Source organism: Mastomys coucha, unplaced genomic scaffold (assembly GCF_008632895.1).
Source record: "Mastomys coucha isolate ucsf_1 unplaced genomic scaffold, UCSF_Mcou_1 pScaffold14, whole genome shotgun sequence".
Taxonomy (NCBI): domain Eukaryota; kingdom Metazoa; phylum Chordata; class Mammalia; order Rodentia; family Muridae; genus Mastomys; species Mastomys coucha.
Window position 1 is genome coordinate 119,429,139 of NW_022196896.1, and position 27,852 is coordinate 119,456,990.

Genomic DNA, 27,852 nt, shown 5'->3' on the forward strand with positions numbered 1-27,852 from the left:
GAGGTTAAAATTTTCAAACTGTACTGTGGGAACTTAGTTGTTAGTTGAACTTAATGGGAGACTAGCTCCCAGGACTTAGAAAAATGAGAAACCAGCTTCCAGAACATAGAAGAATGGGAGACCAGCTCCCAGGGCATAGAAGAATGGGAGACCAGCTCCCAGGACATAGAAGAATGGGGGACCAGCCCCCAGAGCTTAGAGACCGGAGCGGCCTGGCAGGAAAAAAGAAAAATGAGGTAGCAAACAATTGCCAGGTGGCTAACCTGCTTCTGAACCCTAGCACAAGCCAACACCAATCAGAGACTACCCTGTACTTTCCCCTGCCTTAGTTTCCCCTTTTTCCCTAGCAACTGTGTGGGTATAAAAACCTGTTTAAATTTTTGCTTGGTGCCAGACTCCTCTACCCCTGCGTGGGATATGAGTCTCGGCCCAGCTAGCTGGAATAAAAAGCCTCTTGCTGATTGCATCAAGTACGTGTCTTGGTGGTGTTTGGGGTCGCCGTTCCCGAGCCCTGAGTATGGGGTCTTTCCCCACATTTTTTAAACAGCTCTAACAGCGGCAGAGGTCCTGAGTTCAATAGCAGCCACACGCATGATGGCTCATGGCCATCTGTACAGCTACAGTGTACTCATACACATAAAATAAAATAAATCTAAAAAAAAACCCCAAATAATCCACTAGATATTTCCAAAAGGAAAAACTTGGATACTCACACAGTGAATAAAGTAACCAGCAGAATATAATTTTAAAACTAAATATATAAGTTACTTGAAGATGTAAAAAAAAAAAAAAAAAAAAAAAAAAAAAACCAAAAACCAAAAACCCAAGCACTACAAAATAAGACCCTGGACTATCTGACCTAGGGAGGCATTAGCTGATACACATTCACAGAAAGATGAATACATATATACATATAGTTCTATTTTGTTTTTTCCTTTCTGAGACAGGGTCTCATGTAGCCCAGTATGGTCTTGAAATCTTGAATTTCTTGTTTTCGAGTCCTGAAGGCACGTGTACCACCACACCCAGAATTAAATGTTTGTTTTTAGAACAAAGTAACAAGCTGGGCGTGGTGGCTCATCCTCGCAACACTGCCGCTCTAAGGTCACAGCATCACAGCATCACAGCCAGAGGATTGCTGAGACTGAGGTCTCTAAGCCAGACAGAGCTGCAGTGTGAGACCAGCAACGGAACCACACAGACACATTAACAAAAAGGGGCTGCTAAAACTAAATTCCCAACTTATTGATGATGATAAGTAGATTAAAGTCCTTTATAAAACAACTTTTAAGTTCAATTAAAATTTATCTATAAAATTAAAAGATCTATGAAATTAAGGGGGTGGAGAAGTGATTAATATTCGGGTGGGTTTGGTGGCTCAAGCCTATCTTTCCAGCACTTGGGAGGGGAAGGGTAAGTCGTGAGGATCAGTAGTTCAAGGCCAGACTTGGCTACTCAGTAGGAGGGAGGGAAAGGGAGGAGGAAGGAAGGAAGGCCTTGAGCTGGGACCAGTGCCTGAGTCTTGAGACTCCAACTACTGAGGGAACCAGGCTGAGGCAGAACAGAAAGTTGGAATGAAGCCTGAGCAACACAGTGGACTGAGGCTCAAAAAAGGAGGTCTTTAACCTAGAAAGGTTTGTCGTGTTAGTGATCAGGAAAATGGATACATCCAAGGATGTTTACAAGTCTAAAGCAAAAGTCAAGTCGACAGATACAGGCATGTGTGGTGCTGCAGGTGTGTAATACTAGTACTTGGGAGGTGGAGGCTAGAGGATAAGCACAAGTCCAAGGCTAACCTGGGCTACATGGTAAGACCCTGTATAAAAAGACTTAACCAAAACCAGTAACTTGACAGACACATAGGAAGAAACAGGCACCTTGGAAATTGTAGCAAGAGTGTGCCTCACCTTTCTAGAAATCAGCTGACAGAGTACAAGAAGTTAGGCAACAATCTGCTGACTCATAGCAGGGAGATTTCAGTCTCAGCTCAAAAAAAGAACAACGGAACCAGCAGGGTGCAGCACACTTCGGAACCCAAGTCAAAAGTAGCGACACCTGTCCAGTCTGATGACCCAAGTTCAAACCACTATGCCAGCCACAAGGAAATCACAACATTTCAAAAGGCAGGCTTAAAGACAGCACGGAACTAAGCTCATAGTGATGGAATCTAAAGTAAGTCCAAGACATATCTCCCTATACCAACCCATTTCCTTCAGAGCACATCACCTCGATTCAAATAGCTCTAGGAGTAAGGAGGACTCAAGGCTGAGTTGACCAAACACTGGTGATCAATGTGTGTAGCATACAGTAAGTGCAGAATGGGCCACAGGGAGAAAGGCTTCATGTTAGGAAACTTTGCAGAAGCAAGGAGAAAGTAGCAATATAATAATGAAACGGCAACAATGTAGACACTGCCAGGCTGTTCAAAAAGTTCTGGACTAGCAGTCACAGCAAAAGAACACGAAAAGCGACATCAGGGATAAGAACTACAAAGCAGCACACCTGGGCCCACTTGTGACTGCAACTGCTCTTCCCACCAGGCTTCACTCTGTCCACTGAGATCCAGGAGACCCTGACATTGTGCTTTGGCAGCCAGGGCCGTCCACCATACCCCCACTGGCAAACGCCAATCCAGATAAAGTGAGCAGTCAGAAGTTTCCCATATGTACTGAACACTATCCACACTGTCCTTACTCTTAAGGAACACTTAGAAATTTATCAAAATTATTCTTTTTCTTCCAGAGACACGAGCCTCATCATACAGCATTGGCTGACTTTGAATTGTGGACCATGCTGGCCTTGAATTCACAGATTCACCTGCCTCTGCTTCTGGGCACTGCGATTAAAGGTGTGGGTCACCACAGCTGGCTACTTGCAATGCTAAATCTTCATGCCCTTCTCTGTGACTAGGTCTGCTGCTGGATAATGAGTACTGAGAGAGAGAGAGAGAGCGAGAGAGAGCGAGCAAAGGAAGTATGTAGCCCAGAGAAACCTGACACACAGCAGGAAAACCTCGCCTAGTTAGGGTAAGGAAGGCATGGGAGTGCTTTAGCTAAGTACTGACCGTGGCTGGGGGGCAGCAGGCCACTTAGGTAGGGGAGGTAGGGGAGACTTGCTCTTCTCAGCTCGTCCAGCTTCTCCCGCAGCTTGCGCACCTGGCTGTCGGATCTGCTGACCCTCTGCCGAAGGCTCTTTAGCTCTCCGTTCTTCTTCTCAACCTGCTCCCGCAGGCAGCATACCTGGCTCTTGTTCTGCCGAGCAGAGAAGCAGTAGGAGTGCAGGGAGTCGATGAGCTTGCAGGCCCCGGAGGCCGACAGGATGACCTCATTGATGGACATGGGACTGGCATCACTATGCTCACTCTGCACGGCTTCTGCTGCTGGCTTGGGGGTTACGTCAGTCGGAGGGGCAGAGGGGCTCTGGGAAGCCTTTTGAGGGGTTGCTGTAAGTGAGGAACTTGGGGGACTCTGGGCCACACTATTCCCACTGCACCTCGGCTCCATATCTCTCTTCAGCCTCTTTCGGTCCATGGGCTCTCGAGGGACAGATGGCCTCTCTCGAGTGTGCTTGGAGGAGAAACTATATGAATGAAGTGAGCCAATGAACTTACAAGCTCCAGACCCTGGGGGTGTGAAGTCGTCCATGGAAATGCCACTCTTGTCTGCCCCCTCTGCGTCGGCAGAGGAAGAGGCCTCTGTAGTTGACACTTGTGCCTCTTCCTGGCCTCCGGCCAATGGGGCAGCCGGGTCATCTCCTGGCACTTTTTCCAGAGCCAGATCTTGCTCCTGGCTGACGGCGCCTGGGGCGGCCTTGGGGGCTGCATCATCTTGTGGAGAAGCTCGCTTCAACTTTCGGGACTCTGGCTTGGCCATCAAGTCATCACTTGAAGACAGTGAGGATCCTGCGGTTCCTTTCCCTGTTGCTGCACTTGGGTGGCCCCTCACAGCCCCTGTGGTCTTTCTCCTAGCATGGCCATGTCCTCCAGCCCCCTTCTTCTTCTCCGACAGGTGGAAAATAGAGGGCACAGCTGTGGGCTTCAGTAGGCGATGCTGGTCCTCCAGCCTTTTGGAGAAGCTGTCTTTGGTAAAATGCTCACTACAGAGGAAAGAATACTTAGTCGGGGTCCAATTATCCCTCTGAACAGCTTTTAACCACTGGATCAGTCGTTTGGAGTCCTTTAGGGGAAACCTGCAAGACAAATGACAAAGTACTTAGAAATACTGAAGATGCTTTCTTCTAAAACTATCATCAATAAAAGCAAATCAAGTATTTTTGCAAGGCAGTCAAACCCTTACTGATGTTATCTGCTTAGAGCCTGATAAGGATTTCAGGACCATCTTGCAGGTCCTTACTGAAAAGGAAAAAGTCCTAATGTATATGTATGTATGTATATATATATATATATATATATATATATATATATATATATATATATATTTATGGGATACTGAGTCTATCTATAGGGAATAGAGGAATGAAGAATATTTGTTGGAGTGATTTTTTTTGTGCACTGTGTAAAGATTATCTTTGTATTATTAAAATGCTAATTTCTGTGCTGTAAAAGATCTGATTACAGGCCAGAATTTGGTATTGTTGTTATTATGAAGCATGCCCTGCCTTAGTATTTTGTAAACATTGATCTCCATAGCCTTCTGGTTGGTCAAGTAAAGAGTTGAACGGCCAATAGCTGGGCTGGAGAGCTAAGGCAGGACTTCTGGGGTGAAATATACAGTCTTAGGAATGTGAGGTAGAGTCCCAGCCTGACACAGATGAAGAATCAGATGCCAGGATGAGACTAAGATGCACAGGTAACAGGTCATGTGGCAGGATGTGGGCCTGGCCAGTGTTGTCAGGTTAGAATAACTGAGAATCTGCCAGCTAGAGTGCCTAAAGCTTATAATAATGAATATTATAAGCTGTTTCCTTATTTAGGGTAAGGGTGGGCATAGAAAGTCCATTAGGGTTACAGATATTACTCATAGGTGTGGCAAATGACCCTGGGCTCAAAGGATTGTCAGAGACAGCAGGTAGAATCCAGACAACAAGAAATAGCCTTCATGCAGGGCAGTGGTGGTGCACGCCTTTAATCCCAGCACTTGGGAGGCAGAGGCAGGCGGGTTTCTGAATTCAAGGCCAGCCTGGTCTACAGAGTGAGTTCTAGAACAGCTGGGGCTATCCAGAGAAACCCTATCTCAAAAAAACAAAGAAAAAGAAAAGAAAAAAAGAATTAGCTTTCACAAGTGGACCACTGACCAAATAAATCATCTGGTACCTGAAAAGTTTGCTTCTGGGTTCTAGTGAGAAGCCAGGCAAGAGAGCTGGGAGCAAGAGACCAGGAGATATCTGAGAGGCCCAGCTAAACACCAACCACAGCTGAGGCTCAAGTAGCTAAGGGTACAGGGAACAGCTTTAGAATAAATAACCAAAAGCTTGCCTGGCAGTGGTGGCACACACCTTTAATCCCAGCACTTGGGAGGCAGATGCAGGCGGGTTTCTGAGTTCGAGGCCAGCCTGGTCTACAGAGTGAGTTCCAGGACAGCCAGGGCTACACAGAGAAACCCTGTCTCAAAAACCAAAACCAAAAAAGATCCAAAAGCTCTAGCCAGGCTAATGGTGCACAACTGTGACCTCAGTTACTCTGAGGTAGGAGGATCCCAAGTCTGCCTGCCTATCTATAGAGTGAATCCAAGGACTATCTGGCAGAGTTCAGTGTCATCCTTATCTACATAGAAGGCCAGTCTCTGCTGAGATTTCTGTCTCAAAACAAGACAAATAAACAAAAGAAAAAACCAGGACAAAGAGCAGGGAGCACAGCTTGCTGGTAAGAGTGCTCTGTACGCCTCACCTAGGGACTTCTCTTAATAGGCAGCAAAACTTCCTTTAGGAGCCTAGGTAAACCTTCAAGAAGTTATGCTGAGTGAGCCCGGCACAGGTTAGGGAGGTAGTGTAAACCTACCAAGAGCAGTTGGGAGGCAGAGGCAGGAGAGTTCAAGGCCAGCCTGGTCTACAAGTGAGTTCCACAATAGTCAGGGCTATGGAGAGAGATGCTTACTCAAAAGAAAACAAAAATCAGTTGTTCGTGGTGGCTCAAGCCTGTATTCCCCTGCCCTCCGGAGGTAGAGGAAGGACTTCCACAAGGCCAGAAGACTATTAACAATGAGATGTAGGCCAACAAGGCAATTCAATGAGGCCTGGTCTCAAAACACATGCACAGACACACCAACAACAAAATTGGTAAATTTTATGTAGTATTTTATGTTGTAAGAGAAAAATTAGAAAAAAATTAGATGTTCAATAACATGCTTAGTTTTTTCTTTCCTCATCTAATGAAGCTATTTAATGGTCACTTTTGTTGTTGCTGTTGTTTTGTTTTGTTTATCGAGATAGGGTTTCTCTGTGTAGCCCTAGCTATCCTGGAACTTACTCTGTAGACCAACATTGGCCCCGAACTCAGAAATCTGCCTGCCTCCCAAGTGCTGGGATTAAAGGCTTGTGCCACCACTGCCTGGCTTAATGATCATGTATTAAGGCAAGATCTGTAAGACCAAACTGACTACACATGGTAGGCCTTCTCAAGTGCTAAGAGCTCCACCTGAGCTCTTGAGCCTCGAGGAACCTGCTATGGACCAAGATTGGCCCTAATAGAATGGATCTGGACTTAGTAAGCAACGTGATCCTCTAACCTTCTTTATCAATGTTCAGTGAGTTAGATTTCTGGAGTTTCCCGGCCCCAATTTGGGTACTGTACCCAAAGCATGTTAGAACATGGGGAAGCCAACATCATGTCCTTGCAACACTGCCTCGTTATCAGCTACTGTTAACACAACTTCTGGAACATGTTCTAAATGAAATTGTTACGGAAACATTTTGGTGGATTTTCAAGATTGTTTAACGTTAGTAGGTTTTGATTTGAACCGGGTCGTAAAGACTCTTAGACTTAATGTAACCCTGTGAACTTGCAACAGACACGTGTCATTCCCATCTTTAAATTTTAACACCAAATACTAAGAGGTTGGGCAGGATGTGCGAAGTGACTCCTAAGGCAGAGAGAGAGAGATCGATCGAGCGAGCGAGCCCTTTCGCTTGCTGTTCACTCCTGTTGGAAATCAGGACCAACTGAAGGAGTCTTGAAAGCCTTCGGAAGGCGCGGCCCGCACAAGGGCCACCCGAGAAACCCCTGGAAAGCCCTTTCCACGGTCATCCCCCGGAGCTTCAGCCAGAGTTCAGGATGCGGGAGGGAATGCGTGCCAGTGCCTGGGCCGCGGGACCCCGTAGGAAAGCGACAAGGGGTATGGATGCAGGAAGTAGAGCTGCGTGCGCCGGGCCGCACTCCTGCCACACACCTCCAGGCCGGCTTGCCCCGCCGAGGCAAGAGTGGAGAACTGCCCGAAAGCAAAGAGCAGGATTGACCCGAGAACGCGCCCTTGCAGAACACTCCTGAAACTGGCAGGGCCAGCCCAAATCAGTGCGACGCCCGTTGGTGGAGGTGGCGGCGGGGGCCTCCGGCCGCTCTGCCCGAGGCATGGCCGTGCTGGTCCCCAAAGCCGGCGGTCCAAGCCAAGGTCACAAAGCTCCACGACCCGTCCACCTCCCGCACTTGCACCCGGCTAGCCGGCCTCCCCACTCCCGGTCTCCCCCGAGCTCGGCCCGCCGCGCGGCCTCAGTTTCCCCGCGGGGCCCGGCCAGGGCGGGGGCGTGGCGGAGCCGGAGGCGGGCCGCGTACCTGTGGAAGGAGACAGCGCGTTTCTCGCCCTTGCCCTGCCTGTTGGAACAGTTCACGGCCGCGCAGCAGATCACCATCGCGGGCCTCGGTCGTGAGCGCCGCCAGGCTCCGATCCTTGCCGCCCGCCCGCTGGCCCGACCCGCCCCGAGGGAGCGCGGCGACACGGCTCGGGACGTGGGCCGCGGCCGAGCCGTACGGCAAGATGGCTGCGCGCTGTCGCCCGCACCACGCCGCGCTCGGGCCGCCCGGCCACGGCGCCGGCGTCGCGGCCGCAGCGGGCGCTGAGTCCGTACCGAGACATGCGCGGGGGGGCGGCTGTCTGTACGGAAAGATGGCGGCGCCGGAGGAGCGCGGCCCCGGCCGGCTCGGGGCGGCCCCGCGGCGGCGAAGGCGCGCGCTGGGGGCGGGGCGATCGGGTCCGGTTAGGAACCACGCGCGCCGAGGCCCCGCCCCCGCGTTCCCCCCCCTCCGCCGTACGGCGAGATGGCGACGCCCGCGCTTCCGTCGCGCCGCGCTTGGCTACCTCGGCTTCCCGTCGCCGTGTCGCGTAGTCGTCCGTCGGAGCGACGGCACGGTCAGTCGGCGGCCGGACAGGGAAGATGGACGCAGGTGAGGAGGGCGGGCGCCTGCCCTGCGGCGGGCGGGCTCCCGGGGCCGCCCGCTGGGGCGGAGGCCGGTGTGTCGGGCAGGGCGGGCCGCGCCGCGCCTCCCCGCCGCACTCCGGACCGGGTTCGCGGGGGCCACTCGTCAGCGTCCCGGCCTCCGGCGCCCAGCCGAGGCCCTTGGGGAGCGTCCCAGCCTGTGGGCTCGCCGCTGCGGGCGTGAGGGCAAGGAGTCCGAGGGACGACCCGAGACGCGGGCACACCGATGCCCGCGGCGGACCGGTGCGCGGTGGAGCTAGGCCTTAACCCTGCCCAGGGAAGAGCCGACCTCTTTAACTTCTGTCAAGTTGTGAGCTGATGGTCCAGCCACCGCAAAGCGCACCTCTTTTGTCTTTAAAGTTCGGTAACCAGTGTGGGTGATCCACGCTCCTGTCCTGACAGCGGGTCAGTCACATGCTACTTTGACTTCTCGGGGTCCTAATACTGGCTGAAAGTGTGGGTGGGTTTTGTGTGTTCAGTTTTTTTTTTTTTTTCAACTGACTCTTGCTGCCCAAGCTGGAAGGGTACAGTTCTTTGTTTATATTGACAAGGCGTCTTGGAGATGCAAATCTATCAAATGCGTCGTTTATTTGTTAATAGCCCTGAAAATACTCCCCACCCCCTTCACTAGAGGTTCTATCTTTCACTCAGCAGCTTTAGCGTTTTCGGTGTATTTGTTTTTTCTTTTTAAATAAAAGAGTGACCTTGCCTTCAAGAATCTACTCCTCTGTGAAGGAATCCTGCTACCTGATTTCATTGTACCTGTCTTGAATGGTGTTGCTTTTGATGTTTTTCTTCTGATAGCTGTATTATAGATGTAGTCGGCTCCTACTTGGGGGTAATGCCTACAGTTAATACACATTTCAATAGTTTGTGGCAACCGTCTATTCAATTTTTTTTTTGTTGTTGTTGTTGTTGTTTTTTGTTTTTCGAGACAGGGTTTCTCTGTGTAGCCCTGGCTGTCCTGGAACTCACTCTGTAGACCAGGCTGACCTCGAACTCAGAAATCCACCTGCCTCTGCCTCCCAAGTGCTGGGATTAAAGGCATGAGCCACCACTGCCTGGCAATTTTTTTTTTAGAATGAATACCTGAAGCTGCTACACCACTGTGCTTGCTGGAGGTATGGAATGGAATAATACCTTGAATTATTTAATTATCCTCTCTCCCGCTTTTTTTTTTTTTTAAAGACAAGGACCTCATCGTTTAGTCTTGTCTGATCTTGAACTCAGATATGTAGACCATGATGACCCAAAACTTATAGAAATATATCTGCCTGTTTATACATCCCTAGTGCTGCAAGCGGGCATCGAATACTGCTGTGAAATCAAACTCAAAGACATCTGTGTTCGAAGACTTGTGTTAATGCTGATAAAAACACTTTTTTTTTTTTTTACAGTATGATGGTGCAATTTTTCTCCTGATATAATCCTGGATGGCCTTTTATGATCTATCTACCCTCTGGTCCCTGGCCACCCTTGTTTTTGTTTTGTTTTGTTTTGTTTTTGTTTGTTTTGTTTTTTTAAGACAGGGTTTCTCTGTATAGCCCTGGCTGTCCTGGAACTCACTCTGTAGACCAGGCTGGCCTCAAACTCAGAAATCAGCCTGCCTTTGCCTCCCAAGTGCTGGGACTAAAGGCATGCACCACCACTGCCTGGCCCTGGCCACCCTTGTAATATTGCTTCTGGTTGTTCTTTAATTGTGTATACTTTTCTCTCCCTCTCTCCCCTCTCAGAAAAGCCCTCACTGTCCTAGAACTCAAGATGTAGACCGGGCTGGCCTTGAATTTACAGAGATGCCTCTGCCTTCCAAGTGCTGGGCTTAAAAAGTGTGAGCTATCCTGCCCCACCTAACTTGATCTTTTTATAAACTACATTTGTTATTGGATGTCAGGAGTTATAATCTAGACATTGGACTAGAAAAATGGACAAAGGAAAGGAAATGCTGTCAGAGGCCCCTGACATTCTCTACAGGAGACTAGAAGTAGAGATTGGACTGGATGGTGCTTATATGGGAGAGTGATGTGGGCCAGCTTATAGGGGAACTGTAGCAGGATGGGCAAGAAACATCTCACTTTGGAAGCATAGTTTTAAAATCTTTTTTGGATAATTCATTATTTTCCCCTTCCCCCTCTTCCCTCCACCCTGTCTTAAGTACACTTACCGTTTGCTCTCTGAAAGTACATTCTTGTCAAGACCAAATCAAAACCAAAGCGCCATGGAGGTTCATGCCCCCGGAAGTTCAGTGAGCTAGAGGACTGAAGGGATGGCTCAGTGGTTAGAGAACTAACTTGCTGGTCTTCTAGAAGACCCTAGTTCAGTTCCTAGTGCCTGTGTTAGGTAACCCATAATCCCTGTTACTCTAGTCCAGGGTCCCAGTGCCTAAGGCGCTGCACTGACATGCACATGCCCACATGGAGACACCTGCACACACTGTTGGTTGGTTTTTGGAGATGGGTTTTCTGTGTAGCCCTGGCTGTCTTAGAACTCATTCTGTAGCCCAGGCTGGCCTTGAACTCAAGAGATCTGTTTGTCCTGCCTTAGATCAGACCCACCTCACACCCACTTTAGGTTTGTTTTATTTTTTGGGTACAAAGATGGTGAAAGATTATTTAGGTTCAGTCATGGATCCTTGCTGGGTCACTTTGAGGACTCATAAGTTTATTCTGAATACGATTCTTTGGAAGGTTTTGAGATGAGTATGTGAAATTTAACAGACTTGCTCTGGTATTTTTTTAAAACATTTTTTTTATATAATTTGTGTTTATCTTTTGAGATTAAAATATAATTACATCATTTTTTTCTTTTCCTTTCTTCCAGCCCCTCCCATATATTTCCTCCTGCACTCTATGTGTGTGTGCTTGTATTCCTTAGTATATAAATAAAACCTGCTTAGTCTTATATTGTTATTTGCTTGTGCATGATTTCAGGGATACTGTTTGATACTGGGAGGCTCTTCTAAGGAAGACTTCCTCCTGCTCTCACCATTCTCTCCTTAGTTGACTGTAGTTCTTTTTCTAGGGTTGGGGACCCATGAGAGTTAGCATGTCTGTTGGTGTGTCCTTGTTCAGGTCTTGTTTAGCAGCTATGCTAAATGGATTCTGGGTAGCTTCTCTGATAGTCTAAGATGTGATCTCACAGCAAGCTTCCCGTTCTTCTAACTCTTGAGAGTTTTTGGTCCTGCCTTCCCCCATAGTCTCTGAGCTTCATTGCAGGAGTTGTGTTGAAGATATAACAGCTGGGGATGGGTACCACATGGTCACTTGTTCTTTCATATTGGTCAGTTTGTTCTTCTGTAACGGTTTCCATGTGTTGCAAAGAGAGGTTCCCTTGTTGAGGACTGAGATCTACACTTATCTGTGGTTATATGGGCAAATATTTGGACTGTATTTAGGAATTATGCTGGTGTAGTGAAGTAACGATTGTAGGTTTTCCAAGACCCATGTTATTAGCTCCAGCTAGGTAGATGGGTGGCTAGGTTTCCAGTTCTAGGCATGATTTCCCTTTTATTGAGCAGGTGTATGTGTGTGTGGGTGTGTGGGTGGGTGCATATGCACACATGCTGTAACATAGGAGCGGGGGTCAGAGGATAAGGTCCTCTTTCCACCATGTGGGATTGAGCTCAGGTATCAGACAAGAGCTTAACCATCTTGCTGACTTGTTCTGTCTTTTTTGTTGAGAGTCACTGAAGTGGGATGAATCGGGAAGCAAGATGAGGTAAGGTAAGGGCCTGCTTCAATAAGATGTGTAGAGAGATGCTGTAGACTTGGAAGATCTTAGGTTCCAGATGTGTGGCGAAGGCTAAGACACCAGATTTTATTTGCAAGTTGGAAGTTAAGAGGGATGAAATGGCACTGGGTTTTACTGTACAAGCTAAGGAAATTGGATGGGGGCAGGCATGCTTGGTAGAGACTTGGTTTTGCTAAGTGTGAGGTGTGTAGCTGGTCTCTGTTACTTTGTGGGTTCATCTCTTTCACCCTTCTCCACCTCTTCTATCCTTTCAATCCCCTAACATTATATAGAAGAGGAAAAAGGGTAGAGGGGAAAGGGAAGAGCTCCCTGAATAAAGTCGGGAAGGGGGCAGAAAGGGGGCAACATTATTATTAACTTACTTCCTGCTGCGTAGGAGTTTTTTGGGTTGAGCTTGATCTTTACCATCAGGATATCTAGTTTCTTCTTGTTGTTTCTTCTTTGCACACAACTACTTAACAAACTTAGGCCAACAATAACAACCATCAACCCTCCACGCCTTTCTGGGGCCCTAGCATTTATATATCCTCTGAAAGGTTCCTAGAATTCCAAATGTCACACAATTGTAGAATTTATCTGCAGTGGTAAAACCATGCTCCTGTCAGAGCATGAGGCAAATCATAGCTACTATGGGCAGTCTGAAGCAGCCCCATATTCCATACCTTGGATTAATGAAAATATATTCTTATGATAGTTATATGTTTTTTAGAGAAACCAAAGTTCTCACTTCAGAAGTCCTTGTTAGATGCCCAAGTGGCATTGTTAAGGTGCCATTGGTTACATAGTCTTGGAGCTACAGAAAGAAGAAAGCTGAAGCAGAAAGCTGTTACCAGATAAAATTGTCCAGGGTCTGCATGTAAATAGGAAATAAGAGAGGCCAGGGCGAGCCCAAGTATAGCAGTTAGGGAAGTGGAAGGCCTAGTGGTTTGGTTCTCCTCTCCGTCTATATCCTAACACTGTGTGCAAACATGCTCCTCGTTCAAAGAAGTGTTGGTGACCAGGGGGTGGGGCAGTCAGTAGAGTACTTAATTGAACAAGCACAAGAGTCTGAGTTTGGATCCTTAGCATCTACATAAACGTGAAGTGCAGCAACCACTGGTGTTCATCCACATGTGCATTCATTCAGTCTATGGAATTTAAAGTAATGACTTACGCATCTCTCTACCACAGGTTGAGGGACCTAATGCAAATTCGGTGTCCAAAATGCTCAGTAACTGCCAACCTGATGCTATGTATGGATACTACCTGACCGTGTCAGAAGTCCCACACTGGGACTACAGCTCAGTGGGAGAGTACCTTCCTAGCATGCACAAGACCTTGAGTTCCATCTCCCTCAAAAAGGGGAGGGGGCAGTGGGCCGGGGTGTGTGTGTGGGTGTAGCTTAGTCGGTAGAGTGTTTGCTTACTATTCACAAAGCCTTTGAGTAGTCCTAGCACTCAGTGCACTTTCTCAGAGATGCTGTCAGGCAGAAGTTCAAGGTCATCCTTGATTACATAGGGAGTTTTAGACCAACTGGAAATGCATGAAATCCTGTTTATAAACAAACGAACATCATGAAATGCCCAAAATATTTATGCCAGGTATAGTAGTGTGTGCCTGTAATCCTATTACTTAAAAGCTGAGGCAGGAATTTGAGACCAGCCTGGAGTTATGCCTTTAATCCTACAACTGAGGAGGCCTAGACAAGAGATTTTCAAAAGTTTGAGGCCAGCATGGACTACTTAGTTCTCAGTTAGTTTGAGTTACAGTAGGAGACCTTGTCTCAGCAAAACAAAACCCAAGCCTGTCATCCTAGCTTCTTAGGGCTAAGGCTGTCGCAGCCTACCAGCTTCCTGATAGTCAGAGAAAGACTTATATTTACTTAATAAGCTTAGGCCTTAGCTGGCTACCTCTCAGCTAGCTTGTGTCACTTAAATTAACCCATTTATTCTAGTCTACATTTTCCCATGTGGCCCGTTACTTCTCCATTCAGTCCTGGTACCTGTTCCTCCCTCCTTGAATCTACAATGCCTAATTCTTTCCCAGAGTTCCTATCTCTACATGGAAGACCTGCCTATCCTTTCCTGCTCGGCTGTTGGCTATTCAGCTCTTTATTAAATCAATCAGAAAATGCTCAGGCAGGTGAGGAAGGACAGACATAGCCTCACAAGTGGATGAAAAGATTATTCCAGCACAGGAGGATCACAAGTTCAAGGCCATCTTGGGCTGCAAAATTAGTTTAAGACTAGCTTGTTGCCAGGAGGTGGTGGTGCACGCCTTTAATCCCAGCACTTGGGAGGCAGAGGCAGGCGGATTTCTGAGTTCAAGGCCAGCCTGGTCTACAGAGTGAGTTCCAGGACAGCCAAGGCTATTCAGAGAAACTGTGTTTCAAAAAACCAAAAAAAAAAAAGAAAAAAAAAGAAAAGACTAGCTTGTTGTATCTTTCATGTTTATTTATTTTATATGTATTTTTATTGAATATTTTATTTATTTACATTTCAAGTGTTATCCCCTTACTTGGTTTCCCCGACTCCCAGTAACCTCCTATCTCATTCCCCCCCTTCCCCTGCTTCTGTGAGGGTGTTCCTCCACTCACCCACCCACTCCCCCTCCCCGCCCTCGATTCCCTTATTCTGGGGCATCTATCAAGCCTTCATAGGACCAAGGAGCTCTCTTCCCATTGATGCCTGATAAGGCCATTCTCTGCTACATATGCAGCTGGAGCCATGTATACTCCTTGGTGTATCATCTTTAATAACGATATTAATTCTTATTTAGACCTAGACAGACTCCCAATAATTGAGTCAGAGTCCTACCGATTTATTTAATCAGTTTTAGCATAAATACTGGGCAATTACCCCTAAACTATTTCTCTGTGCTAGACTGGCTAGTTCCTAGCTGTGCTCCCCAAGTTACTTGCTCAACCAGTTTTTTTCTACTCCATCTATCTGTCCTGTGGGTCCACTTCTCTCAGCCATATGCCCCTGGTCCATCCATTTAATGGAGACCTCCTGCTCTCCCATCTCTCCCTCCCTGATATCAACCCCAAGCCTGATAAGTGAAACCCCTCCTACCTCTATTCTCTCCAGTAAGTGGCTGTCAGGCACTGTTATTTAACCAATCAGAGAAGATTGGTGAGTAAAATTTACATAACGTCTTTGGTATCCCTGAGAATGTGCTCCTTGGGACTACCACCAGATCTTGGAGGCCAGTGTTTAGCATTTGAATACACAGCAGCTTCAGACAAACCCTCACACTAACTGGCATGAGTCAAATAAGAGTAGAGATGTGCCTCAGTGATGGAATGTCTATTTAGCATGTGAGGCGCCAGATTCAGTCTCCAGGACTGTAAAAACAAACAGGAGGAAAAAAATCAGATTTTTAAACTACTATCACATTAAAAGAATTGTATGAAATTACTTTCAGGGGCTGGAGAAGTGGCTTAGCAGTTAAAGAGAACTTGATGTCAGTTCCCAGCACCCAGCCTTCTGTAACTCAAGCTCCAGATCTGATGTCTTCTGCCTTCTGCAGGCACTGACACATGTGCATGCATGCACACACATGCGCGTACACACACACACACACACATGCACGCACATACATACACATGCACGTACTTCTTAAAAATTATCTCCTGGCTGTGTATGAGGGGTATAGATGAAGCCTAAATAAATTTCATAATTATATTTGGGTCATAGTGTTTTTTCTAATGAGATCGTATTATATATATGCAAATATACCCAAATTTAAAATATTTCTTTTACAGTTAATGAAGGCTAACTTTGAACTTATCCTTCTGTCAGATTACAGACCAGGATTATAATTGGTTCACCCATAAACCCAGTTAATGTGGCACTAGAGATCGAACTGAAGGCTTTCTGTAAACTATGTAAGCATTCTCCTAACTGAGCTATGTCCCCAACCTCCTAGCACTGAATTTCGATGTAGACATTCTGTCTAGTATGTATGCTAAAGTATACTAAAGTACAGTTTTCTAGCTTTGTGGCAGCTACAATTTTTAATTTCTTCTATATGAAGACCATTATCTTTTTCAATAATCCAAGCCTTATGGATCTTTTTACAAAAAATTATCTATATGAGTAAGCTGTAGCTGTCTTTATACACACTAAAAGAAGGCATCAGATCCTATTATAGATGGTTGTAAGCCACCATGTGGTTGCTGGGAATTGAACTCGAGCTCTGGAAGAGCAGTCAGTGCTCTTAACCATCTTAAGCCATCTCTCCAGCCCCCCAGACCATTATCTTAATCATAAGATTTTTCAAAAGAAAGAAAGAACCCTTCTAGGGATGTGCTGTATATCCCAGGCTAGCCTCAAACTCATGATCCTCTTCCTTCAGACTCCTAAGTGCTGGAAGTAAAGTGTAAGAATGAGAGATATTGCTATAATCTTTAAGAGAGATCTACTGGCTGCATGTTTTTGTGATTCTTCCTGTTTGAATGACAGTGTAATTTGTGGTCAAGTAAAAAGGTTAATTCCATTTATTAAGTGTAATTCCCTATTTTTCTGACTATCAGATAAACTATTAAATCTTAGTACTAAACTGTCATATTATTAAAACACGTTTCATTTTTTTCTTGCAGTTGTGATCACAGAAATCCCAGTAAAGGGGTGGGGAAGTCAGACACGTAGGGTGCTTGACCAAGTAAGAGTTCTCTCATAGGACAGAGGGTCTTCAGACACCTCACTTCTTCTGCATGTTGTCTAATGGCAAATTTAGCTAGTTGTTTGGGGGTTTACAAACTGTTTCTCTTTAAGTTTACTTCTCTGTCTCAGAAGCCATTCATAATGCTTTGTAAGTGATGTGTGTTGGGCTATAGAGAGGCTTTAATGAAGACAGTGCAGTTGAACAGAAGAACCTCTGGAGAAGTGCAGAGGTCAGTTGGTGCCCCGAGAAGTGCAGAGGTCAGTTGGTGCCCCGAGAGTCCTTTGCTGGTGAACGTGTTAGTGATTGTGGGCGTAAGCCTTGCACTTGTCCTGGATTCTCGTCCCCTTGGACAGAGCTTGTGGTGCCATTTCTTCTGGGGTGACGGAAGCTTAGACAAGTGTGGCATGTAGTTGTCTGGCTCCAAGTGTGGGCTAGCTCCAAACCTCAGTCATCCTCAGAGCCTGAGTTTGACAAGTAGATCCAGAAGGTTAGGAGTGCCTCTTCTGCATCAGCTTTGCCTGGATGGTGTTTTGTGAATGTAACCTCAATCATGTGCTCGTTTGTTTCTGTTGACACTGGGTATGCACCAGGTAAGGTGCCATATTGCATGAATGGTGACATGTGTTTTTCTTCCTGTCTTCCAAACCAGTGGGATGCCTGCAACTCACTGAAAGGATGCTAGCTCCTGATTGAAACCACTGAAACCATGGAGCCTTTCGTACCAGGTCCCTGAGGTGAAAGGTCATAGTTACCTGTGCTGACTCTTGGGGTAGCATAGCAGCCTTCTGCTCTAAATGCAGTTAGGAGTCAGTCTCCTCCCTCCCTCTCGTCTGTCTGTCTGTCTGTCTGTCTGTCTGTCTGTCTGTCCCCCCCCTCCCGTGTGTGTGTGTGTGTGTGTGTGTGTGTGTGTGTGTGTGTGTGTGTGTGTGTTCCTTCTTTCTTAGAGTCTTACTGTATGGCCTGGAACTCACAGATATCCCCCTGTTTCTGTCCCCACACCAGGACTGTATGTTTTTCTTGAGGAAAGATTGTTGGGTTAGAATCGCCTTTGGTGAAGAAACTCACACATTTGCTTTGATACTTCTGTACATTGTTACATTTTCAATAGGAACAGAATGGATTTCTTTACATACTTCCTCATTTCAAGGATTGGAGAAGGCTAGCCTTGTAAAAGTGTGCTTATGTCCTTCCCAGGATGGTTCATAGCTCTAGAATCCTCACTTCTCAGCCCAGTAAGGAATGTACATCTTTTCTACTTTACCAGAGAGGAAATGGAGATACAGAAAGCATACTGATTTAAGACGATCACAAGCTAGTTTTTGGTGGCCTCAGACCCCTGGTTCCACAGTAGGGCTCTTGATTCTCACACTACCCTGTTAGGAATGAATGCTCTGGAGAGTGGGGCAGATACAGCTCCTACTCCATTTCCTCAGGAATGGAGTGACCGACCCTTTTCCAACATGAAGAGGAGCGGAGAGGAGCGTAGCTGGCAGTTGGCAGCTAGACTCTGGACAAGCACTATAGGCACTATATTATATATATATTATATATATTATATTATATTATATATTCCACTGTGGAATGTGGGATTCTGTTGGAGGTCTGAGCACTTCTCTCCACAGACCATCGGGATTACTGTTGCTTCTTGGCTGTTGTGAAGTTGATGGGAGCTGTGATGACCTCTTTTTAGTTCTGTTCCCTGTCTGGTTTCTTCACACCCAGCCTGGCTCCAGCCTGGCTTTTGGTTTGTCAAGCTGCACAACCCATAATTTTCATAGTTATGATAGAAGACTTGGTAATATATCTGAACTTAATAGAGCCTTACATACTGTTTTCACTTTGAAGTTGGCTTCCTTACCTATAAAGTTTGCTAATTAACCTAAGAAATCTGCATACACTTACACTGTGTTTCCTATAAAGTTTGCTAATTAACCTAAAAGAAATCTGCATACGGGGCTGGAGAGATGGCTCAGCAGTTAAGAGTGCGACTGTTTTTCTGAAGGTCATGAGTTCAAATCCCAGCAACCACATGATGGCTCACAACCATTTGTAATGAAATCTGGTGCCCTCTTCTGGAGTGTCTGAAGACAGCTACAGTGTACTTACATATAATAATAAATAAATCTAAAAAAAAAAAGAAATCTGTGTACACTTACACTGTGTTACCTATAAAGTTTTCTAGTTAACCTAAGAAATTTGTGAACACTTACACTGTGTTTTGCTGCTTTAGACATTAGGGACACATAATGGTTTTTGTCTTCTTAAAACCTTGAACATGAATGTTAATTTATCATAACTTAGCCTTTAGCATCATGTAAATGAATAAGCATGTAAAAATAAAGGGGTGGGAAACTAAGTTGGGCTTACGGTCACCAAGCAGGTTGTTGACATTGTCTTGAAACTAGACAGCTAAAACATGGAAGAACAAGATCTGAGACAAGGCCCACTGGCCCTGCCCTTCTCAGAAAGCTTCCTCAGTGCTCTGCTGCTGAGGCCTTGTCAGTGTGGCCTGTGTTTCTGGGGTACACTCTAGTACTTTTCAGCCTGTCACTGTACCCAGGGAACATGTATATGCTTTCAACTCTGTGATTCTGCAAGATGTCCTTCTGTCTGCCTATAGTGCCTCATGGGAAGTCTTTCATGAAGGCGTCATTGCTGTGTGGCAAGCCAGCCCTGTTATTATACCATTTTTATGGATGAGCGATTGTTTATACTCAGAACTTATATAAATGTCCCAAGAACCTATAGTTTGTGACTGCCCTAGCTAGATTTAAACTTTGGCTACCAGGTAGTGCCCACCTTTGCCATGTTCTGCCCTAAGCATGGAAGCTGAATGCTCTGGGTATCTGTGTCCATGTGTATAGCAGGTGATTACAAGAATCCTGGAAGGCACTTACTTTCTTTTTTTGTTTTTGTTGTTGTTGTTGTTGTTTTTTTTCTAAGACAGGGTTTCTCTGTGTAACCCTGGCTGTCCTGGAACTTACTGTGTAGACCAGGCTGGCCTTGAACTCAGAAATCCGCCTACCTCTGCCTCCCAAGTGCTGGGATTGAAGGCATGCACCACCACTGTCCGGCAGAAGGCACTTTCTTTTGGGGGATGTAGCTTGGTAGAGTGCTTGTCTAGAATACATGAAACCAGTATGAAGTTGAGTTCCTGGCCTTCTGTAAACTGGGGTGGTGGTATATGCTGTCATCCTAGCACTTAAGAGGTAGAGGCAGAAGGATCAGGAGTTTAAGGTTATTAATGGCTGCATTTCAAGATCAAGACCTAGGATACAGGAGACCCTATCTCAGAAACATAAAATAAAGCTGATGGTGGTGCACATACCTTTGATTCAGCACCTGGGAGATAGACACAGGCAGAGCTCTGTGACTGTGTGGCCAGCTTGGTCTGCATTTCAAATTCCAGGACAGTCAGAGGTATGTAGATACCCTGTCTGGTAAAGAAAAAAACATTTTAGTCTCAAATAACCAAGAGCTTACTTTTTTTTTTTCCTTGAGGGGGGTCTTTTGCTCCTGTTCCCTTATGTCGATGCCGACCTGAGGTTTCTTCCTATCCAGTCAAGCTGTCAGTTAGGAGCGTTTGCTCATCAGAGTGACTATCTCACAGATCATCCTGTGTGCTCATATATTTGCTTATGTGGCCATTAGGAAAATGCAAAGATGCAGGTGTTGCAAGAGTCTTTAGTGCAGAAATGCTATACTTGTAGCATAGAATTCAGCTACACTGCTTTGTCCTCCCGACGGGTTCCGTGCTTCCAGCCACCTGCCCAGGAACTCTTTGGATCCTGGAATGAAACACACACATCAGCTTATTTTTGAAATGCCTTGGCTACTCAAAGGCTAGGCAGTTCTAATCCTCCCTTGGCTAGCATATTTTCCCCTCTGGTAGTCCTGGCCCAACACCTTCTAAAATCTACTTTTAACTTTGCTGCCCTGTTACCTTCTATGAGGCCCATTGGTCTTTGCTGCCCAAGATGCTTCTGGGAAGCCCTTCCTGGGGGTGGGGGGTGGGATGGGAAGCTTTCCCTCTCCTCCTACACTTTGGATTATCTTCCCTCTGCAGCTTTAAGTTTGATCCATCCCCACCCCTATGGCGATTCTGCTTCTCCTCTCCCCTGCATCCTAGCCTGCACAAATCTAAGGGTCCTACTCCATCTCCCTTTGCTCAGCCATTGGCCGTTGGCATCTTTATTGATCAATCAAAAACCAGTTCAGAGCAAGGACTTTGAGTGTCTGGACACGCAGGTTGCCATTAGGGAACCAATCAACTCAAAGCATTAGAACCAACCCCCAACATACAGTGGTCTCCTTGTGAAATCAGACAAATGTGTTTCTATGGTTTCCACAGCCACTTTGACATATGATACTCTCCGGTTTGCTGAATTTGAAGATTTCCCCGAGACCTCAGAGCCTGTTTGGATTCTGGGCAGAAAATACAGCATTTTCACAGGTATTGTCCTCTGACCTCAAATTCCTTCTGCAGAAGTCTTGAGATGGCAGTTGTCTGTGGCCTCTCACTTTGTGTTTGTCTTCCCTTTTCACTGACTAGAGAAGGACGAGATCTTGTCTGATGTTGCATCCAGACTTTGGTTTACATACAGGAGAAACTTTCCAGCTATTGGTGAGTAGTGTTTAATCTTTCAAATGGTTTGGTTCATTTAATTTGTGTCTTGTGAAATGGGAGTACAGGCACATGAATGGAGGTCAAAGGACAACCTAGGGCTTCAGTCCTTGCTTTCCCCCTTGTTTGAGACAAGTGTCTTATTCATCACTACGTATGTCAGTCTAGCTGGACTGTCAGTCTAGCTGAACTTCCAGGGGTTCCCTGTCCCTTCCTCTCAACTTCCTGTAGGAAGGAGCTCTGGGATTCAGAAGTGTGCTGCTGCATTAAGCTTTATGTAGGTTCTAGGAGTTGAACACAGGTCCTTGCACTGTCTTGTCAGACTCTTTACTCACTGAGCTGTCTCCCTAGCTTGAGTGTTCCACTACTTTTCTACACCTGTAATGAAATACATATGCAAAGTGTCACTAGATGAAGAATCATGACAATAATTTTGTTGTTGTGTTTTGTTGTGTGGTTGTTTCTGAGTCTGGCTCTGTGCTGGTTAGGTCTTTTGTTTTTCTTGGGTCTTCTGGGAGAGGGGAACCTCCATTTAGGAAATGCCTCCATCAAATTTGCCTGTATTAGCATTTTCTTGACTAATGTTTGATGGAGCTGGGGGTGGGGTAGCCCACTTTGGCTGGTACCACCTCTGAACAGGTAGGCCTAGGTTTTGTTAAAAAAAAAAACAAGCTAAGCAAGCAATGGAGCAGGTCACTAAGCAGCATTCTTTCAGGGCCTCTGCATCAGCTCATGCCTCCAGCTTCCTGTCCTGTTTGAGTTCCTGCCTTGGCTTCCCTCAGTCATAGGCTGTGATCAGGATGTATAAGCCAAAGAAGCCATTTCCAAATTTTACTTTTGGTCAAAGTATTTCATGTATCACAGTAATAGAAACTAAACTGTGAAGTGGAAACTTAAGGGTTCTTTGGAAAGTTGGTTGGATGGTGTTTCGCTGGGGCAAACACGTGAAGGAATGTTTTGTTAAAGTGGACACAAGTGTGAAAAGCTAAGGCCAACTCATGAAGGAACATTTAGCTGAAGAAGACATGAGGGAAGATGTTTTAGTAAAACAAATGTGAAAGGACATGTGATGAAAGATTCTTTGTTAACGACACACAAGACCATGTAGTCTGCTTTACATTGTATAGTTGAGCTGCATTTGTTGGGACTCCATAGAGAGAAATGCACCAAAAAACTTCTAGTGGCGTGCTGTAGTTCTTTGCTGCTTCTAAGAACTTGGGCTGATTGCATGCACATGCTGAGGCAAGACATGTGGAGGACACGTGATATTTGGAGGGCATAAATAGGTAGGACTCCACGGAATGACAGAGACATGGCTTGGCTTGCTGGTACAGCTCACTGTGCAACACTGGTGGGTAAAATCCTTCCATTCCATCCAGGAAGCTGGCAGACTTCAGCCAACTCCCCCAGAATGTTTATCCCAGACTCTCCCTCCCTAGACCTTTATGTTTAGCTCCCAGTCAATAGCACCCATCCTTAGGGGAGATGTATTTTATGGCCTACTGATCTCTGTGGTATCTTAGGCAGACCGCAGTAGTTCTAGGCTTTTAAGCAGTAGTTAGTACTCATCTTTATGATCACATGTACTTTGCAAAGTAGTTTCGATGTATTCATACCTTAAGCTTTATTGTGAACCTGGACTTGGAATGATTGTTGCCTGGAAACTTTTCCCCAGATTGTACTGTGTTCAAATATGCTGGCAATAAATGCTTGCATCAGCCGGGCGGTGGTGGCGCATGCCTTTAATCCCAGCACTCGGGAGGCAGAGTGGATTTCTGAGTTCGAGGCCAGCCTGGTCTACGGAGTGAGTTCCAGGACAGCCAGGGCTACACAGAGAAACCCTGTCTGGAAAAAAACCAAAATAAATGAATGAATGAATGAATGAATGAATGAATGAATGCTTGCTTGCTTACATCATACTTGAAGTTTGATCCCGTCTAAGATGGGCTCAATTGAGTTTTTGTTCTCAGCTCTTTGTAGTTCAGTTTCTTTGCTGGGCTTGATGCTTGCAGTGGCCCCCCCCCCCCAAGGATTTAATTTGGGGTCCATGGTTCCAAATGGTTAGAGTCTATGAGCATCATGGCAGGGAGCACAGGAGCAGGCAGGCGTAGCACTGGGCAGTAGCTGAGGGCTCATAGCTCAGTCTACTAGTAGGAAACAGACAGAGCTAACTGAGAATGTCATGGGCTTTTGAAACCTCAAAGCCTGCGCACAATAATACACTTCTTCCAACAAGGCCACCTTCCAATCTTCCCAAACACTTCCACCAACTGAGGATCAAGTATTCAAACACATTTTCCTGTGGGGCCCATTCTCATTCAAACCAGCATAGCAGGTGATTGCAGATTGTGTCAGGTTGGCAAACTGAACTGCAATGGTTAAAGCAGCTCATCATGGTCCTAAGAACCAAGCATGGCCTGCATACTTCTTGAGTATTGTAAAGATGACTTTGGGGATGTGGTGGACAGGTATAGAAAACCGCCTGAGTTCCTTGTTCACTGTTCGCATTGCATCTCTGCCTCTTATTGCTACATAGGCTGTAAACAGACTTTTGTCTTCCTATGTCTACCACCTTTTTCCTCCCTTATCCTCTCCAACCCCCCAACTCTAGGTTGGGGATGAAGAAAGCTGGAGGGGAAAGAGGGTATTGATATTGTTGGGCGCCAAGTTCCTTGGGGCAGGTTTGACCCTCACCATCAGGGTATCTAGTTTCTTCTTGTTTCTTTGCACACAACTGTGTGAGCAGCAGCTGGCCACTCCGCCCCTCTATTTGGCTCTAGCATTTTATCTGTCCTCTGAAAAGTCCCCTGAATCCCAAACATACACTTGGCAAAACAAACCCCTGCTAGAGCATGAGGCAAATGATAGTTGGCTGCTATGCACAATCTGAAGAAGCCCCATATACCCCACTCCGGATTAAAACAAAAGTATATTCCCATGACATTTCTATGTTTTAAAGAAACCATTCTCATTACGATAGCTGTTCCTCTTCTGCTCATAGCTGTACACTGGTGACCTTTCCCTGAAGACCGGCTGAGCGCTTTCTCCCCATTCCTGGCATGTCACAACTGACTCCACAGTACTTGTCACTCTTTCAAGCCCCTGTGAGTGGGCATCAGTGGAGGGGCTTGAAAACTCAAAACTCAGCTTGAAAGATGTAGAGTTTGCATTAGTCATTGCATTACTAATGACTTTCCTTGTCCGTACTGTCAACAACAGTGGACATCATAGAACTCTTGAATTTTTGCTTTTCTGGTAGTAGGATATGGTTCTCCAATTTTAATTCTGTGTCTTCTAAAGGAATCAAGGGGATTTTTTTTTTTTTTTTTTTCCGAGACAGGGTTTCTCTGTGTAGCCCTGGCTGTCCTGGAACTCACTCTGTAGACCAGGCTGGCCTTGAACTCAGAAATCTGCCTGTCTCTGCCTCCCAGGTGCTGGGATTAAAGGCGTGCTCCACCACTGCCCGGCTTCAATGGGGAATTTTGCTTGTGTGCCAGGTGTTCCTATGGATATATGACTGATTGCTCACATATTTTGCCCATCTGGAGAGATTTGTCAGGACATTGTCCTCCCCAGCAGACAAGAATCCTCAGAGTTGTTCATATGCGTAAGGAGGGTCATCGCCTGTGGTATGGAGCTGTCCAGATGCCTCCTGTTGTTGGATGCCCAGCCTCTGTTGGCCTCTGACTGTGAATGTCTTCTGTTCTGTCTTCCACACAGGGGGAACTGGCCCTACTTCGGACACAGGCTGGGGTTGCATGCTTCGGTGTGGACAGATGATCTTTGCCCAGGCCCTGGTATGCCGACACTTAGGTCGAGGTGAGTCACAGTGCTTACATGGGATCTTATAGTAAGGGATGTTTAAAGCACATCATAGAAGCTGAACATAGTGGCACATGCCTTTAATCCCAACCCCAGGGAGGCAGAGCAGGTAGATTTCTATGAGTTGGAAGCCAGCCTGGTCCAAATAGTGATTTCCTGGCCAGCCAAGGCTACAAAGCTTTCTTGTCTTAGAAAAATTAAAAACAAAATAAAAAAGCATGTCATAAACAAAACACAGATTTGTTGTTCTTGTCTATCAGGCTCAAAGCTGTAGGTTCAGTCTCTAGTAGCAACACATCGTGGGGTGCATGCATGTGTGTGCAGTTCTTGAGAACCAGTGGTCACCAGTGGTTACCAGCAGTCATACTCACATGCTTATGCTCTGGAAAGTTCTTTTGAAAGTTCTCCATCTGTAGGAAGCTTGCAGTGCTTAGCACAGTTTTAATCTTTTTTTCTTAGTATTTGAATTTAGGAGCTCACTGAGCTGCCCAGGCAGGACTTCATCTTGCATGTCCTTATGTCTTAGGGTTTTTGTTGCTGTGATAAAATACCATGACCAAATGCAACATGGGGAGGAAAGGGTTTATTCCATCTTACATCAGGTTACACTTTGTCTCTGAGGGAAGTAAGGGCAGGGATTCAAGGCATGAACCTAGAAGCAGGGCTGAGACAGAAGCCATGAAGAAGTGCTGCTCACCAGCTCGCTCCTCATGGCTTGCTCAGCCTGCGTTCTTAGTACAGGACTACCTGTCCAGGATTGATACCGCTCAACCCGCCCACAACAATTATTGTTAAAGAGTATGTTCAAAAGACTTGCGTATAGGTCTTTGTTGTCTAGGTATTTTCTCAGTTGATGGTACCTCTTTCCAAATGACTCTAGCTGTGTCAGGTTGACATAAAACTAAACAGTGCATCTCGCTTTAGCCTCTCAAGTAGCTGGGATTACAGGCCTTAAGCACCATGCCTGTGGTTTATATTGATATAAATGTTTATTCTTTTAGAAAGTATCTTTAAACTTCTGAAACAGCTTTATGTTTTCAACCTAGGTTTGTTTGGATGAGACAGTGTGTGTGCATTATAAATCTTGGCAGATTTGACTTTTAACTTTAAAAGGGTTCAAAAATAAAGTCTTGTACACCATCTCAATATTGAGCCCTATGCAAGTGGAAGGTTTGTTAGTTATGTAGTGGTCAAACTAACCTCCTGTGTTTTGTTCTCAATAGATTGGAGATGGGCTCAGCGAAAGAGACAGCCTGACAGCTACTTCAATGTCCTCAATGCTTTCCTCGACAGGAAGGACAGCTACTATTCCATCCACCAGATAGGTGGGGATTAAGCATGTCCTGGGCTTGGCTCTGTACAAAGGGCAGACTCCTTGGGCTTCCCTTGGGACCTTTCTAAATCTTGTAGAGTTGGAGAATGGGGTTCTAGGTCACTCTAGCCTCTAGAGCTGCTCTGGGTGTTCTAGCAGCAGCTCAGACCCAAGCCTGTCCTCCCTGTCCAGCCTGCAGTGAGTGACTCCATGCAGTCTGTGGGAGTTAGGCTCCCCCTGAAGGTTTGCTTTGCTTTCCTCAGGAGGGTTAGAGTCCTGTCTAGACCTTTCTATGAAGTGATTATTGATGTACCAAAACTGAGGTGCACACACACATACACTCACTCTCTCTTCTGGGATGGATGTGTTTGCTAACATGGGTCTGTTTCCTGCAGCGCAAATGGGAGTTGGCGAAGGCAAGTCTATAGGCCAGTGGTACGGGCCGAACACTGTTGCCCAGGTCCTCAAGTACGTAATGAGCCCAGCCCTTCTGCTTCTTGGGGTCAGCATGAGTTCTCCTTGGCATTTACCCACTCCTTGAGTACTTATTGGCACAGGAAATAAGGTATTCTGATTCCTTGCTTATAGACCTAGGGGAGACCCCTGGGTGACTATGCCAATTGTTCTGTGAATGGGATTCATATGTAGGTCAGAGCCCTAGTGTGGCCCTGTCCTCTTTCCTGGTATACAGATCCATCTGTAATGAGGGTGTCTTAGATCTGGGACCATGGCAATTTTGGTACTGTACCTGCAGGTGCTAGAGCCTGCTACCTCTGTGGGTTTGTCAGAGATACCCACATAGGTCATAAGCTTTCCCATGTTGTTCAGAATTTGTTAGAGTTTGTTTCTTGTGAATGTCAGCCTGTCCCTTCCTGTCCTCTGTGCCCCAGTGTCTGGAGTTCAGTCAGCCTTACTTTTCTGGGGGGGCATTGCTCCATAATTTTCTCTGGAATGACTCTTTTTGACCATTTCTGGAAATATGCCAATTGTCAGTGTATGACTCCTCCATGTTGTTTTTTTTTTTTAAGATTATTTTTGTATATATGATTGTTTTTCTGCACATATGTCTATGCACACCATACATACAAAGCTTGTAGAAAAGGCTAGAAGACATTGTTAGATCCCCGGAGCTACAGTTAATAGATGGTTGTTAGCTGCTCTGTGGGTGCTGGGAACTGAACCCGGGTCTTCTGCAAGAGCAGCAGGTGCTCTGAACCACTGAGCCGTTTCCTCCTTGCCTCTGCTTCCCACGCTGCAGTGTGTGCTTTAGTTTTTGACCTGATTCACTTCTCCCTGTGGCTTTGTACTTTACTATCTCAGTGCCTCTAGAAGGCTC

At 46.1% G+C, this 27,852-nt stretch overlaps 2 protein-coding genes across 5 annotated transcripts in view; one reads left to right on the plus strand and one right to left on the minus strand.

Moving 5' to 3' along the window:
- The window catches only part of Thap4 (THAP domain containing 4), a 46,548-nt gene extending 38,446 nt beyond the window's left edge, over positions 1–8,102 (minus strand). The window contains exons 1-2 of one of the 2 annotated variants that reach the window (XM_031368503.1): positions 7,724–8,102; positions 3,065–4,188 (exon numbers count right to left, since the gene is read on the minus strand). In XM_031368503.1, coding sequence (XP_031224363.1) covers positions 3,065–4,188; positions 7,724–7,800 — 1,201 coding nt within the window. In that variant the 5' untranslated portion in view covers positions 7,801–8,102. The remainder of the gene's footprint in view (positions 1–3,064; positions 4,189–7,723) is intronic. The other variant, XM_031368502.1, reaches the window with a different exon arrangement.
- A 62-nt stretch (positions 8,103–8,164) lies between these two features.
- Atg4b (autophagy related 4B cysteine peptidase) overlaps positions 8,165–27,852 on the plus strand; it is a 30,840-nt gene continuing 11,152 nt past the window's right edge. The window contains exons 1-6 of one of the 3 annotated variants that reach the window (XM_031368505.1): positions 8,165–8,332; positions 21,110–21,211; positions 21,311–21,382; positions 25,103–25,201; positions 26,428–26,529; positions 26,912–26,984. In XM_031368505.1, coding sequence (XP_031224365.1) covers positions 8,323–8,332; positions 21,110–21,211; positions 21,311–21,382; positions 25,103–25,201; positions 26,428–26,529; positions 26,912–26,984 — 458 coding nt within the window. In that variant the 5' untranslated portion in view covers positions 8,165–8,322. Of the gene's footprint in view, positions 8,333–8,357; positions 8,770–16,869; positions 17,493–21,109; positions 21,212–21,310; positions 21,383–25,102; positions 25,202–26,427; positions 26,530–26,911; positions 26,985–27,852 lie in introns of those variants that run through there. The other 2 variants (XM_031368506.1, XM_031368507.1) reach the window with 2 other exon arrangements.